The sequence below is a fragment of the Wolffia australiana genome, chromosome 6 (genome assembly GCF_029677425.1).
Source record: "Wolffia australiana isolate 7733 chromosome 6, ASM2967742v1".
In the NCBI taxonomy this organism is placed as follows: domain Eukaryota; kingdom Viridiplantae; phylum Streptophyta; class Magnoliopsida; order Alismatales; family Araceae; genus Wolffia; species Wolffia australiana.
Window position 1 is genome coordinate 868,908 of NC_135840.1, and position 16,595 is coordinate 885,502.

The following is a 16,595-nucleotide window of genomic DNA, read 5'->3' on the forward strand; positions in this document are numbered from 1 at the left end:
GCGGCTCGCCGTGGTGGCTGGACTCGTCTCGGTGGCGAGCTGGGTAGTGCCGGCTCCTCGGGTGTTGGGTCGGGGAAGTCCTGCTGCTCCTCTGCTGCTGGCTCGATGACGTCCGGTGGTGACGCGCCATCACTTAATTTTCGTGCTGTTTTCTTTCTCTAACGAGGTTCAACCTCATGGAAGGAAATTTTGGAGACTTCTAGAGAACCTATGGTGTCTATAAAATGACATCACATGGTCCAAGTAAGCAAGAAAATAAATATTATAAAATAATGACAAGGTAGCACTGTTAACCATCAACTTGTAGACTTTCATCTCATGTGCACAACCTACATTATCAAATACTTGTCTTAAAATTATGAAAAAGCTAATTATACAAATACTATTTAAATTGTCACAAGTTCCATTTTAAAATTTTTATTTTATTAAAGAATAAGAAAGCACAAATAATTCATGTATGGTTGACTGAAAAACAATATCTATAAATTAATTGATCTTTGATCTGCCTTAGCCTGCTACACCTTGATCCCTATAATTTTGTAAATTAAACTGTCTTTATTATTCATCTATATTAGATAAACTTCTATTCAAAATGAAACATTGGCTCAATGTACAGTTTCTTGTGGAAAATATTTAATTAAATCACTCAAGCTTACAGGTAAACTGAAGACATATCTTGGATGATGTTTTTGACTGACCAAATGAATTCCAATTCATCTAAAATATTGGTATAGAGTCATACATGAAGGAAAAAAATGACCATCCAAATGTGGTGTCAACGTTTAATGATCTGTCCCCTTAACCTTACCCAACAAGTTTACTATGGCAAGGTATTCCAAGAGCATAGGTGATGTGTTCATAAATGAGATGGCTTTCAATTTCTAGTTCGTCCAAAAACTCTCCGGACATGATTTCAACTGGATTTGACAATAGAATGGTCACTTCTTGACCAGGCTAAAGGGGTTGAGCCAATGCAAAATAAGCTACATAAGGTAAATTCATCAAAATCCATACATTGACATGAGGTCAATGACCTTCATTCTTCAGGAACAAATTGTGTCTTGACATATCATAGATCAGGTATGTGGGTCATGAATTTGATTTTATATGTCTGGAAGATCTATGACAAGCTGGCTGGAAAATCAGGCCAACTAATGGTGGACGGAGCCAGGTTGAAGAAACCATAACTGAGTGAACCCAAATTCAAAGCATTAGTGTATGGATCATTTACTAGTTTATTTCATTATCTGCATCACGCGCATTATTTTTTAGACACTTATAAAAAGCATGATGTAGTTTTTGACTTTATTAAATTTCTTCCCAGGTTTGCCTTTAGTGGTTTTGTGCTACCTTTATTCATCAAACTTTAATATTATGTGTTAACTAGGAGGAGGTAAGTGTCTCTCAATTTTAGGTGGGATAAAGGTTAGTGAGAGGCATTAAACACTAGATAGCCATTACCCATCAGAGAGTGTATTTGATAAAAGAGAAGTAAGGTCCACCCCACTAAAAAGAACTAAGACACCTTATGATTGTCTTACTTATCTCTAGTATGGTTAATTTTTAACGCGAAATTGGCATATTGAGTAGATTTTTAGCAAAAGGCAGATAGAGAGATGAAAGAGTAAATGTGGAGCAAATTTACAAAATTTCAGATTATCATTCCTCGAGCCCCCAATGTCCCTTCATTAACTTTGGTCCTTGTTTTTATCTGGTGTTTTAGACAGATAAAATATAGATATGAGGCATTAAGAGAGATAAAAATGGCATATTCTTCAGAGACAAAATTGTAGGAAGCGTTTGATAAAGATAAAGTGAAAGAAAGCACAAGAAAAATTGGAGGAAATGGATGAAGATGATGGGAAAAGGAGGGAAAAAGTAACTAAAAATGCTAATGATCGTGTATTGTCCCACCAATGCCTCTTCCACCACTTGGGTCCTTGTATTTCTAAAAACTTCACTAAACCCCACACTGTTCCCCTAACTTTTTATGATTTTCCCCTCAAAATCTTATTTCTACTGTTGGCCAAGAGGGTCAACCTGGTTGCCACAGCTCACAGCCCCAACCCTGAGACCTTAATTATGGGAACTTGCTTATCTTTCTAGGACATGGACAAAAGTATTATATCTCCAGATTGTCAGAGTAGGTCAATGAAGTTTAAGACACTATATATGCCCCCAGATCTTGCCAGCCATGACTGCATTAACTCTGTGCATGTTACCTCAGCTAACTGTCAGTCATGTAATTTTATTTATTAATTAAAATAAAAAACAAATTATACATATCACGAAATTGACTCTTAAAAATCATAAAAAATAAAATGAAAATATAAATACACATATGTAAAATATGTAATAATACATTTCAAGGTTGATTTTATTTTTAAATATTTTAAATCAGATAAGTGAAAATAATTTAAAATATATTTAGTCCTATTTATTTCCTCTATCCTTGTATTTAAATTCTAAAAGTCCTTCAAATATATTTTTCATCTCAAAACATACTTATATGACTTGATGACGCTAAAAGTTAGGAAAGTAATTTTTGCCTCCATATTGATCGACCCCTGCCATTATCTGACAGAGTAAAGATTATTGACTCGTTCTGAATTAAAATTTTAAAAAACATCTCAGTTTTGACTTATTACCTTATAATCATGTTAAGTCACCTCTTCATGAAGCCATCATGGCCGTTAATATAAAATTTATTCTGTGTAACCAATATTAATTGCATTTACTATATTTTCAGTTATGATATATAATAATTAGCAGTGAAATTTTTTGGAGGAAATTTAAATTAATCTATTATGTGAAATTTAAGAAACATTTTAAGTTCAAACTCACTAATTAAGTATTAGATAGGTATACAAATCATAAACTGAGTAAAATAATAAAAAAATATTATTAAAAAACTTAAAATTTTATTAAAATTACATACTTTTAATCATACCAACATGATAACGCGCTAGTTATTAGACTGTTCCCAAATTTATGAACTTTTAATCATTTTGTGGAATTTCTGAGATATATTTTTTAAAGAAAATAAGTTTTAAGGTAGAGTATAGTTTTATGGAACTTTATAAAATTAAATAAAAAATCAAGGCTAGTAAAAACTTCTTGTAATGTGGTCACTACAAAAACAACTTCTTACAATTTCTAGTAATGTGGCTAGAAAGTAAGAAAACATATCAGCAGGATAAAAATCCCTATTAAATTTATAATAAAGTTATGATCAAAGCATCAATCATGTGAGATCCATTGAATTTTTTCATTCAAAAAAAATGGAATTCACATGAAAGACTAGCAGCACAATTGAGAGATCCAAAAAACCCACTTTTCATGGATAAGGGGCACACATCAGATTGGTAGTTAATGTATAACTTTTTTGCATTAGCATAGAAAATTTGGGGAAAACAATGGGTATCCGACCCATCGATCCATGAGGATAGAGGAAAATCAGAATCTCAAAATGATCTGACTTCATAATAGGATATTTGACAAACAGATGCGATGAAGAAAAAACTACCCGAAACTCATTATGGTTCTTCAAAGGAATTTCTTATCATTGGGGTCAGGTCAGGTATTGGTTGGCTCTTCTTGGAGCCTGGTTAGGTCAGCCCAACCTAAGGTTGGGTTGACCAACTTAGGTTTTGGTCAATGAAGCCTACTTGACCAAAATTACAGGTTCAGTCATGTGTCAACTTTGAGTCGGTAAACATACATTTGGGTTGACCTAACCCAAATTGTATCAAACCCAACTTTAAAATAGGATCATATCAAGCGGGTATGATGAGCTTGGTCTAGCCCAATGGGATGTAAAATAAATTATTGAGGTTTTAAGGATCCCCAAAAAATTCTCTTTGACCAATGCACCGTAGCCCTTTGTTGTAGTGAATGACAACCCCAAGTGGATTTGCTACAAGGTAACTCTCTCTCTCTCATTCAATCAATATTTAAAGTGCCCTAATACGGTACATTATTCACTCGCAATTATTTTATACTATATCATATTCTATTATAATTTATGGACATTTATTTTGAACTTCATATATTGAAATTTAATTCGGGCTTACATTATGTTGTATATTTTATCTAATTTAAAAATAGCTATAATAAAAAAAATTAAATAGGCTATCAAGTGGCTGAACCAAACAACATACCCCCTAGTCAGCCGTCATAGGCATATCAGCTAAGCTGCGCCATAGTCCAAAGCCAAATTGACTTGACCTTCAAATCATGTATTCAGATATTACCCTGTTAGATTTGAAAAAAAAATGACATCTTCTCTTATATTCTTCTTCATTTAATATCGTAGAACTACCCCTTTATATCTACTTGTTAAGGCATCAATAAGTCTAAAAAGTGGGTTTTTATTTTAGACCTATTGAGGCGAGTTAAGCAAGTCAATCAAACTTCAGGAGCCTCTCACCCTTCTAAACATTCACCAAATCCAGCTTCCTAGTTACTGATAACACGCATTACTAGTAGGTTAATATGATGATGTTTACATGTCCTGCACATTCTACTTGGTTATATATGCATGTTATCAAGACTAAAGTTATTATATCTATTTTTCGAATGATGTTTTTAATTTTTTGAATTTAAAATTATTTTTAATGATTTTTATGACAGCATAGTCTGAAAGAAAATAAAATTTTGAGTCGGAATGTGGTTTTTCCTGAATTTTTCGACATTATATTCATAAATATATGATTGTTGCATTCATATTATGTATAATTTATAGATTTATAAGATATTTTCAGGTTTCATTTATGTCGTACCATGTGTTACCATTTGATTCGTCGAACGGCAACGAACACATTTCTCGCAATAATGATTATCATCAACCAATCATTAAAGCGATACCATTATGACATCACCATTGGGATAAATGACTAAGAACTATCTTTCTTGTCATTTTAATCACAGCGATGATGTGGTCCAATCAAAAAAAAAGAAGCATTTTTCATGCAATAAATGCGTGTGTGGACTGAGACAGGCAAGTTTCATAGAATCAATTTTTCTAATGTTTTGAATAGTCCAAAATATGGTGCTGACTAACGTGTCACGAGACACATGGCACGCACTTGTCCATCTTTTATTGGCCTTTACTGAAAATACCATTCACCCGGTATGTATTGATGCCCCGCCATGTCAGACGTGTATTCAAATTTATTATATTAAAACTATTATTATAAATGTATAATGTGATTCCCATTTATCTTTCATTGCGCGGACACTTGGTGTGACTTGAGCCATTGATAAAACCCAAAAAAAATCTGACCCAATCATTGCATTTATAAAATAATAAAGACAAAGCCCAAAAAAGGACATGACAGTGCTGGTGAGGACAAGGAGAGATAAATCTTTGGATTAAAACGATGATTAGAAATCATCATACTTTAGGTCTTGTTATCCAACTATCCAGATGGTCGATTGAGCTAAAATTTTGAGGATACCGTTGTCTTTCTCTCTTTGATCCATCCGTACAGTACAGTTTCCATCACAACACTACCTCTTGCGATATATGTAACCCTTATCATCATATCTGAATCCTTAAGATGCATTCCCTATAGAGACAGCCTGTACTCATCCGCTATTTAGTACATTTATGTGAGTATTGGTTTATAAATTTTATTAATTAAACTGAAATCAACAACAACATAACTTTAACCTAAGTTTGAGTTTATCATAGAGCAGAAAAGTACCATAAAAGTTATATGATTAAACCATAATGATAAAATAACTTTATTATCAAACTTGATTTGACACTGTTATCTTTCCATTTTGGAAGTGTGAACTAATGATATGAGTATGGAAGAATCCTAATGCTAAGATAGCTCAATAGGCCCATGTAATAAGCCCAATCTTATGCACTTCACCCTATCGAGGCTGGAGGACCTCAGGAGAAACCAAGTTTTTTGCAAGTACACAAGGAATCTTCTCCTTACCTTTTCTTAGTCTTCTGTTCTTCACTTGGGGTCTCCCTCTCTTCCCATTGACCCATCTACCCTCATGCCCATCACATAATCAATCCACAAGTTAACTTTTAATAAACTTCCTAATTCTGAATACGCTCAGCTAAAGTATGATAATATTTACTCCTAATCAAATCTGAAATAGCTTTTTTTGCACTCATAAGGGAACACAAAAAATTGTGTACATTCCAATCGCCTTTTTTTTACAGATTCTGCTAAATAAATTTGTAACAGAAAAAATAGACATGGTAATTTGTGGACGGATCTGGTTCCAATAGGATAATGACATTATGAATTTGGAGAATTGGATATGGGTGTAGAGCTGTTGTTGCTTTTCATGATCACATCGTAGTTCATCGTAGCCAGCTGAGACAGATTCTGCTTGAAAAAAATGAAAGCTTTTCAGTCTGCAATAGTTTGTTAAAAAAACAAAACCAGTTTCTTGAGACCCTACTTTGAATGAGAAGTTGCTGAATGAGTACTTGACGGAGAGCTTCGCACCGCCATTGCCAAAGTCTGCCATACTGCGGCACTCGTCCTCCTGAAAAAAGGTCCAATTTTAGTGGAGTATAATATCGGGTAGAAAGTGTGACCTAGCCATTGAAAATTTTGTATAGTTCCATTGTTTAATTTTATAATCATTAATAAGTCCTATAAATGCATTCCTACTTACCTCTTCATCAGGGTCTAAGCTGCCAGGGCTGCTGTCACAGCTCATGCTGCAGGAGTCACAGCCATTATCACAGTCTTCTGACAGAGAGCGAGGGGTGGAGTTCCAAGCATGACGACTGGTGAAGTAGCTGGTATCATCTTCCCCCTCGGTGGATGGAATGAAAGCGGCCTGCCCAATGAAGAGAAGGAACTATAAGAGGGCAAGATTGAGATAAAGATAAATGATAGGTGAGAGAGTGTGTTTTAAATAGAGAGATTTACAGAAAGACACATAACAGAATGGACTATAAGGGGGATGAGTAAGATGAAGACATGATGGTTGAGAGATTGTGTATGTGATCTAGAGAGATTGATGGATACAAAGAGAAAAAAGAGCCTGATAGAAGGAGCAAGAGATATGGAATATTGAGGTGAGACAAGCAGGGAGTTGATTAATAGAGACGGAAAGATACAGTTGGACAGCATCACAATGGTAGATTCATAGAATAGAAGTAGGAGAGAAGGATGAAGGATATAATTATGATAGATAGGAAGATAAATAATGATAGTGACAAGACGGAGGGATGAAGGATGCGAGTCAGAGAGAGAAGGGTGGAGATATAAAGAAAGACAAAGATATACATGATGTGGGTGGAAGAAATAAATAATAGAATAAAGAGAGAGATTAATAAAATGGGGCAGAGTGGCAAGAGAAGAGAGAGAAAGGAATTGGGTGGCTGAGACATGTAATTCATTGCGGCATCCAAAGAGAGAGGACAGGGTAGGGATATATGGAAACATAGAGAAGAGAGAGTGCAACCAGGAGAGAGAGACTGAGTGACTGACAAAAGACAGAAAAACAAACAGAGGTACAGAGAGAGAAAGATACAGACAGACAGAGGCACACAGAAAGAGAGATACAGAGTGACATACACAGAGAAAGAGAGCGACATACACAGATGCACAGAGAGAAAGATAGATACTGAGTGACAGACACAGAGAAAGAGAGCAATATATACACAGAGGCACAGAAAGAGAGAGATACAGAGTGAAAGACGCAGAAAAAGAGAGTGATACAGACACAAGCACAGAGAAACAGAGAGATACAGACAGACAGAGGCACAGAGAAAGAGAGCGATACAGACCCCGAGAGAGAAAGATACAAACAGGAGGCACAGAGAGAAAAATAGAGACAGACAGACAAACGGAGAGAAAAGAGAGACAGTCAGACAAACGGAGAGAATAAGAGGAAGAAAGACAAAGGGAGGCACACAGAGACACAGAGAGAGAGAGAGAGAAAAGGAGGAGAAGGAAGATGAATTGACCTTCTGCTCAGCCAGCATTGCCCAGTTAATGGACTTGAAGAAAGGATGGCGTTTCACCTGCCAGCATAAAAGTTTTTCATGTGGAGTTCTTCGTGAAGGTTATCCTGGATTCTTGACAATACCTCAAGGGACCCTGTTGCCCCAAGTCTCTGATGCGGGTTCTCGATCAAGAACCTGATGCCATTGTGGAAAGATAAATAGAAAATTCTTTTAAGAAATAAAACATAACTTTCTTCTACTAGTTGCGTAGGGCTTCATAACTAACTTGTTAATGAGATCATAAGCCTCATGGCTCATTTCATCCGGTATAGAAGGCCAAACTATTTTCCGGTTCATGATATTGTCAAATATTTTCTGCAAGAAGACCATCAGTCATTAAGTTTGATAGATTTGAAAGACATTTAATCATAACATACATCACCTGAGGATGGTCTGCATTAAACGGCGGAATTCCAACAAGCAGCTCATACAAAATGATCCCAACAGACCACCAATCTGCAGTTGGACCTGAGATTATGGGAAGATGGTGAATGATTAGGATAATGAAGGGAATTATTGGGTAAGGAATGGTAACATTTTCCTAATTTTAAGTTTTTAAGGACCATGTGGCATCCCCAGGAGAATCTCTGGGGCTAAGTAATCTGGAGTTCCAACGACTGATTGCTTCTCCCTCTGTTCTCCCTTGGGGTTCCTTTCTGGGTAATGAGTTTCTGAGTCAGGTTCCAAGAGCATAGAAGAGTTGCTCACATCTGGACCTGATAAGCCGTCAGTGCTGTTGATTAAGCCAACCTTTGACAAGCCAAAATCTGTCAGCTGCATCAAGTATGGTAGAAAATGAATAAATGCTTGAAATTACTTTAATTTGAGATTTACAAAATAAATCCAGAAATCAAAAAAAGAAAGGAGGCGGCATCGACCTTGATGTGACCATTATGTGCGATCAGTAGATTGTCTGGCTTCAAGTCTCGGTGGATCACGTTTAGAGAGTGCAAATACTCCAGTGCAAGAACCTTGACATTAAAAGGCAAAAATGATAGGATTTTGACAGACAATTATATCTACGTTTGAGAAAGAGAGATGTCCGTACAACTTCAGCAATGTAAGTTCGGGCCATGTCCTCATCCAGGCACCCTAAACTTCTCAGCAGAGAGTAAAGGTCCCCTCCATTCAGGTACTCCATGACTAGATAGAGGTTTTCCCTACATGTAAAGGAGTAGAAAAAACGTACCTGTTTGATGATAAATTAAGAAAAGAATGTGAGTTAAAGTGTTTATTGACAATTTAATTTGTACATAAGATTAATCGCTTTCTAACCACAAAGGGGTGGCGAACAGATATCAGGATATTTCGCTCAGCCAAAATGCTTTCCACCGCATTTTTCCGGATCATGTTGGTTTTCTTGAGAACCTGTCATGTTGTGACTGAATCATATAAGGATCTCACAGAATTTCATCATGAGAAATAAGAAAATAAAGAGATTTATGAAGCTTATTGCGATATTTATGGACTTTGGTTCAACATAAACTAAACAATGAGAATTTTTTGTCAATGTCAAGGTATGCACGATTGACATTGCTTGTTATGATCACCTTAATGGCAAAAAGATCACCAGTCACTCTTTTCTTTGCGAGGAAAACCCTACCAAATGCTCCTCTACTGATGGGTTTTATAATTTCAAAATCCTCAATACTTGTCCGGTCCTTTAAATTTGAACAAATTTGGCTTGAACATGATCCTTTGCCAGGTACAGCTTCTGAATGAGAATCATTGGTGTCTCTTGCAGACGTGGAATCTATGTGACCATCATCTATCAGCTGTAGAATATATGCATATTTTTCCCTGAACATATGAGTCAGCAGTTAGATCCCCTAACGGAAATAAATGCAGCGACAGTAATTATTTTCAAATATTAGATAACGGAAGATAAAATATGCATGATAAATTAAAGAGTTTTTACTTATGTGGATAAGAAACACATGATAGAATAAGATGCTTACGAACCATAGTCCTCCCCCCTGTCTAGATATAGGTACAAAGTGGAGCTAATATTCTTATATCCATTTCTATTAAGCAAAACATCTTAGTTCAAGTAAACTTAGTCTCAACATTTTTATATGGTCCAATACCTTACTAAATAAATTTCAGGATTCCCTTAATATTGCAAAGAATCACTTCAATGGAGTTAAAAGCGTTCCTTCTTTTTCAGGTTTTACCACTCTTCTTTATTATTATTTTTTTGAAAGAAAACACTCGATTTTATTATTAACTTTCATGCCCCATTGTAATGTTTAGTTTTTCCTGACCGTTGTAAAATCTCCGGTTTGGATCTTAATATCCAAACCCGTTATGTACACCACAAACGGGCATTGCCCAAAAGAATCAATAAGAAGGTAGTTCGTTTTCCTCTCTAACCCAACAATTCTCTTCTCCCTCTGCTGCAAGTCTCTCTGATCTACAACCTGCCGGAGTCATGAGCGCCTCAGCAGTAGAACTACTCTCAAATGGGATGAAAAAATACTTATGGTACAGAATAAAAAATATTTTCATTCGAAAAATTAAACTTATCAAATACACGGCTTTGAAATTAATGTGATACGATAGTCACCTCAAAAGCTTCTCAATTCTCCTTCCAAATGTCTCAACAATAAGCCCATCCTCTGTTTTATATGTAATTGTTTCTTGTAAGTCTTCCAAGCATGCGTGCAGAAAGTCCAATGAACAGTAATCATCCGCATTTATGTTTAAAACAAATTGAACAATATCCAACAGCTCAAGTACCTGAAATTTTTTGAAGCATGAAACCAAATTATACGGGAAAAGTTCAACTATAAAATACTTATCAATTTAAACTAAGAAATCATAGATCATATCAAGTATGCTGTTAGAAATATGTTAAGCCTCCTTAGGAGCCCACGTCGTAGCCTTCCACCTAGTATCTTGCCCGTAGAAGAAGGCTCGAGGGAGGGATAGGAAGAAGAACGGAGACTAGTAGTGGAGTCGTCGGACGAAATCAAATCAAACGTAGTAGAGTGAAACGAATGCTCAACACATAGACCAACGACAAAAGTAAGGATAGTTCGCAAGAGAAGGCCGGATCGGCGTCCCCTCCCTTGCTGAGTCTTCGAGATGCTGGATCAGCCTCCGAGACGGGAGGATCTCGCCGCAACAACTTCTGAGAAAAGATGCCTTCCTCTCCCCCCCTGAGGCTTCCCTTTATTCTGTCTTCTCGTTCCCCGCCATCATTCGGTTGGGCGTCCACAGGCCAGGTGGCCACGTGATTTGTCCTCTCTTCTTCTCTTGCTCTGATAGGTCCTTGGTAAGTCTTTAACAAAATATTATGTCAATCCTTATACTATCAGACCTCAATAGCTGATACACATAGAGGTGCCATTCGTTCCAACTTTGATACGTGAATACGCTTAATCAAGAAGAAAGTTTTTTTTCAAAAAGAAAAAGAAAAAGAAACCAAGACAAAATTAAAACCAACTTTCTAGATCACTTTTAAAATCCTTAACTACGATCTGAAAAAATTAAATTAAGCACCTGTTGAAAATTTCCTTCATTCAAAAACACAGAATCATTTGTAAGGAACTCCATGTGGTTGTACTGTCCTGTTGATGCTGGGGACTGAGCATGACTTCCAATAGTTGATGATGCCACCAACGGGGAATCAGCAAGTTGATCTTCTTTCTTGGAAAAGGAGAGAGTATTTATTTTCACATGTTTTAAATGATTAAATTCGAAATGTTCTGCAACTTCAGATCCTGTAAAACTGTCCTTGTCTTGTGAGACTGTGAGGGTATCATATGACGATGAAACCTGGGACAAATCATGGCCTAATGGCAGTGTTTCAAGGTTCTTTGATGGCCAAGAATCTAACATCTTCTGAAGCACTTGATAAACTCTTTCCAATCGCTCATTCACGCTCAAACCTTTCATGTCACATTTATTGGCTATTGCACAGATGTTACAATGCTCCTCTGCATGTGCTTTTGGTATCCTAAGGTCACAGATCCGACAAATCATTCCAATCTCCTCATCAAGATTTCCAAACTGGTATTCTTGTACAGATGAGGATGAATCCATTGACCCCACAATTATTTTAGGAGGTCTCTTTAAGACTTGATTATTCCTTGTTTCTTTTTCGTGATCATTGATACTCTGATTTGGTTCCATTGACTTCTTTGCTGAAGACGGGAACTTCCTCCAGGAAGACATTCTATCACGAGTTGAAGGAGAAACATTGTCCCCGGGAATCACCTTCAAGATTCTCTCCTTGGGCATTAAGTTGTTCAAATTGGTATGGCTTTTGACAATCAATGATCCAGGATAAACACCCAGATCACTGAACTGGTGAAGACCAAGAACATGATCAACCAAAGGAGGAGCTCCATCCTTGTAGAACTGCAACAATCGGGTGCAGCGAGTAAGAATGAAGAGCATACGAGTGTGTGCCTGTTTTACAGTACCCATCTGAAGTTCTTGCCTGCGATCATCCAAATTCTGCACGATTGCTTCACATTTAGACCAGAATTCATCTGCTGAAACCTCAGCACACTCACGAGCCATAATCAACAAGTCTTCTATCGCCTCCCTCCGTTTGGGATGAAGATCTTCTTTCTTCTCCAGAAGTTCAATTAAATCACCAGCAAAAATTTCCAGCTCCGAATCTACTTCTTTCTTCAGGCGACTAAATTTTATCTTCAATTTATCCATTGCACCCTGTTACAAAATATAGCATCAGGGCGTGCAATTATGATGCCTTAAAAATCAGATTAGCTTCTGTTTATCGTAATACCCCTTGTTGCTGAAGCATGTATGGATAATGCAGAGGGCCTTTGGAGTTCAGATCATGAGAATAGCTCTTGACATCGATCTGGTGCCTCCTTTTGCGCCCGCTTGTGGCCCGCATGATTGCCCGAAATCTCGGTGATTTCATTTCCTTGGCGGTATCAAAGGTGACACGATGGTTTTCAGATTCTCCCTGCAATGAGATCATTTCAGGTTGTTAAATTACAAACAACGGAAAGCTTCTTCGGAAATGAAGATCGAAAATCACCTGAGAAGGTATCCTCAATGCGTCCTCCTCCATCTTTCTAGCTCAAAAAATTCATCCACAGACGATCATTCCGTGATCACCCCCATGATCTTCTATATAATGTAGAATCTGAATCTGTTCTGAAGATGAACAAGGAGAGGCAATCGACATGGTTGTCTGCGCTCAACCTTGTCTGAATGACCGGAGATGAAGGGAAGAACGAAGAAAGAAATCGGAGAGAGAATATGAGAGACTAAAGTACGATCCATCGTGGTCTGATCAAAATATTTGATCGATCACATGGGCCTGATCAATTGATTCTTATTGCGCCTAATGGGCCAAACTGATCAATTGGGTGGTTTGACATGGATGTCTTTTAATCATGACACTATCATCAATCCTGTATGTTCAATCATTAATACACTTTAAAGACAATGTAAATTCCAATTCATCATATATTAATTTTGTGTGAATTGATACTTACACTTTCATTCATCAAAGTCACGCAATTTAAGATACATACTGTGTGCTAATATGAATTTCATGGGTGGTTTGACTATTGGTCCTTGCTTGACTATATGGCCCGCGCAAAGATCAGATCGATTTAGGACCGAATTAGATAGCCCAAACTGACCATTTGTACGGTAACTCAATATTTTTTATTAAATGTCCAGTTAAAGGTCAATAATCCAATTATAAATATAGTGTCAACTAAGGTAACAGGATGATCAACACTTACACTTTGCCATTTAAAGGTCAATAATCTAATCATGTAACAAAAAACAAACCTCTATGATTAGTGTAGATGAGAATTCTGGGTCGAGCACAGGGGAGAACACCTTAGGAAGATCTGAATTTAAGTTGGTTATGGTGGTTTCAGTGGTAAAGGGAAGGCTTAACTTATGTCAAGGAGAAAAGATTACCAATTTAAAGAAAACGGAGGAAGGAAGAACAGGACCGTTTTTCGTTTACCTAAAGGTTTAAAGATTAAAGGGATATGATAACTTTTTAAGAGATAAAATATAGTAGGATTAGAGAAGACCAAATATATATATAATACTAAGTGAGATAGAGGAAAAGTAATTAGTTAATGAAATGGGTCAACTCTAGGCCAAGCCAACAGCAAGAAGGGATTCATGAGCAGCAATTGAGTGGCGATACAGAGTGTAAAAAAATAGAGGGAAGTAGGGATGGGAAGAAAATTTTCATTCGTTCGCGAACATGCGAACAAATGAACACGAACACGAACATGTTCACGAACAGACTAACCGTTCGCGAACAGGTGGCATTCCGGAGGTAAAATTATTATTTTTACATTAAAATAGAGAGAAAGAGAGAGGGAGAACAGGGATCTCCCTCTCTCTCTCTCTCTCCCCGGCGTCCTCCCCCTCAAGGGAACGGCACGTCTGGGACGTGAAGCCCTGGATGTGACAGGACGGATGACGATGCGTGACGAACAGTGACGTGATGAAATGTTCGTCACGTCACCGTCTCGTCACACGTCCGAGGATTTTGAAAAATTCCATCACGTACTCATCACAGGTCCCTTCTTCCTCGTTCTGTCACGTCACTGTCACCGTGACGCCGTCACTGTCACCAATGACAGAAATAATAATTTTTATTTTTATTACGTTAATAAGCATAGTCAAAATATAATATTATTTATTTTACTATGTTATTATTTATAATATTTATTTTACTATGTTAATCCGTCACGGTCGTCATCTGTGACGGACCTGTCGTCACATCAAGCGTCTGGGGTATCCCGTCACGTACAGCCCGTCTGCGTCACCGTCACCATCACGCAACTATGCATTCCATCATTGTCACCATCACGTCATTTGTCAAGTCTCCGTCACGGTGGCGGTGTGCTGACTGACGATGGCGTTTGTGATCCCTACCTCAGCAGACTCCATCCTCCCCAAGTCTCCGCCACTGACTCTGTCCCTCTGACGCCCCTGCTCTCTTTCTTCCTGAACCCCTTCCCTCCCTCCTCACTCCTCCTCTCTCTCTCTCTCTCTCTCTCTCTCTCTCTCTCTCTCTCTCTCTCTCTCTCTCTCTCTCTCTCTCTCTCTCTCTCTCTCTCTCTCTCTCTCTCTCTCTCTCTCTCTCTCTCTCTCTCTCTCTCTCTCTCTCTCTCTCTCTCTCTCTCTCTCTCTCTCTCTCTCTCTCTCTCTCTCTCTCTCTCTCTCTCTCTCTCTCTCTCTCTCTCTCTCTCTCTCTCTCTCTCTCTCTCTCTCTCTCTCTCTCTCTCTCTCTCTCTCTCTCTCTCTCTCTCTCTCTCTCTCTCTCTCTCTCTCTCTCTCTCTCTCTCTCTCTCTCTCTCTCTCTCTCTCTCTCTCTCTCTCTCTCTCTCTCTCTCTCTCTCTCTCTCTCTCTCTCTCTCTCTCTCTCTCTCTCTCTCTCTCTCTCTCTCTCTGTTAAGAAGTGTTGTGCAAGTAGAAGGATGAAGAGTGAAGATCTCAACTAAGATAGATGAAAAACTGATAACTCAACCGTCTGGTATACACGGCCTTATAAAGGCACGGATGTTTCTTATCTATAGAGACAAATTAGAAAGATTCAAATGAGGTATGCCGCTTGTCCAGCGTCATGATGAAAAGTCATGGCACGTCACTTAATAGTGTCGTGTGACTGCAGGTGGCGGCGTTGCCTCTGTTGGCGGAAGGTGTTGGTGATGATGGGAAGGTGTCGACATCCTTCTTTTTGAAAGCCCCCCGCAAACTCAGCTGAGGAAGGAGGTTGAGTTTGGAACGCAGAACCGAAGATGAGGAAGAGATTTTGTGAGTAGATCGACAATTTGATCATGCGTAGATAAGTGAGCAAGCTGTAAGAGTCTGTTAGTGATTGCATCACGAACGAAGTGATAATGAATTTCAATATGTTTGGTGCGGGCATGGAAAACGGGATTTTTGCTTAAATAAGTGGTGCCACTGTTATCGCACCAGAGCACGGAGGGAGATAAACAAAAACTATTTAATTCTTTTAGTAAAGAGTTTAACCAAAGGAATTTCGCAGTTGCATTGGCAAGAGCTTTGTATTCGGCTTCGGTGTTGGAACGAGCACTGTAGTTTGCTTCTTGGATGCCCAGCTAACTAAATTTTGACCAAAATAGATTAGATATCCACTGGTGGATTTCCAATCCAGTGGATCGCCCGCCCAATCAGTATCATTGAAAATATGAATGCTGTGGGGAGACTTATAATATAACTGTAAAGAAAAATGAAAAGTGCCTTTTAGATAGCGTGATAGATGTTTAAGTTGTTTCCCATGATGTGCATTAGGATTATGCATAGATTGACATGCTCGATTGACTGCAAAGGCAATATCAGGTCTAGTGAGAGTCAGATATTTCAAACTACCAACAATTTTACGGTATAATGAGCTGTCTGGATATGTTTTGCATGCCGACTTTTGTTCATCAGAATTTTGAATTGGCCATGGAGTAGCAATGGGTTTGCACTCTGTCATTTTGGCGAGTTGAAGAATTTTTATAGCATAGGCTTCCTGAGAGAGACTGAGGCCTACCTGATTTCTTTGAAGTTGGATGCCTAGGAAGCTTGTAGCTGACCCCAGATCTCGAACTGCAAAACACTTACTTAG

The 16,595-nt window shown here is 37.9% G+C and overlaps 1 protein-coding gene across 1 annotated transcript; it reads right to left on the reverse strand.

Moving 5' to 3' along the window:
- Positions 1–6,111: 6,111 nt before the first annotated feature.
- Positions 6,112–13,234, reverse strand: LOC144704402 (putative serine/threonine protein kinase IRE). Its single transcript, XM_078576820.1, has 16 exons — positions 13,014–13,234; positions 12,753–12,938; positions 11,498–12,676; positions 10,560–10,732; positions 9,544–9,793; positions 9,269–9,361; positions 9,042–9,182; positions 8,872–8,964; positions 8,557–8,767; positions 8,376–8,461; positions 8,220–8,308; positions 8,077–8,128; positions 7,955–8,011; positions 6,652–6,819; positions 6,433–6,519; positions 6,112–6,356 (listed from the first exon to the last, which is right to left on the reverse strand). The coding sequence occupies exons 1-16, from the start codon at positions 13,044–13,046 to the stop codon at positions 6,267–6,269; spliced, it is 2,988 nt and encodes a 995-aa protein (XP_078432946.1). The 5' UTR covers positions 13,047–13,234; the 3' UTR covers positions 6,112–6,266.
- Positions 13,235–16,595: the final 3,361 nt, after the last annotated feature.

Excerpts from the sequence above, each read along its gene's own strand:
- LOC144704402 (XM_078576820.1), bottom strand. The coding sequence starts at position 13,046 with ATGGAGGAGGACGCATTGAGGATACCTTCTCAG. Across the intron at positions 12,677-12,752 it reads ACATGCTTCAGCAACAAGGG|GGTGCAATGGATAAATTGAA; the intron begins GTATTACGATAA and ends ATTTTGTAACAG. Across the intron at positions 8,965-9,041 it reads GAACTTACATTGCTGAAGTT|GTTCTTGCACTGGAGTATTT; the intron begins GTACGGACATCT and ends TTTAATGTCAAG.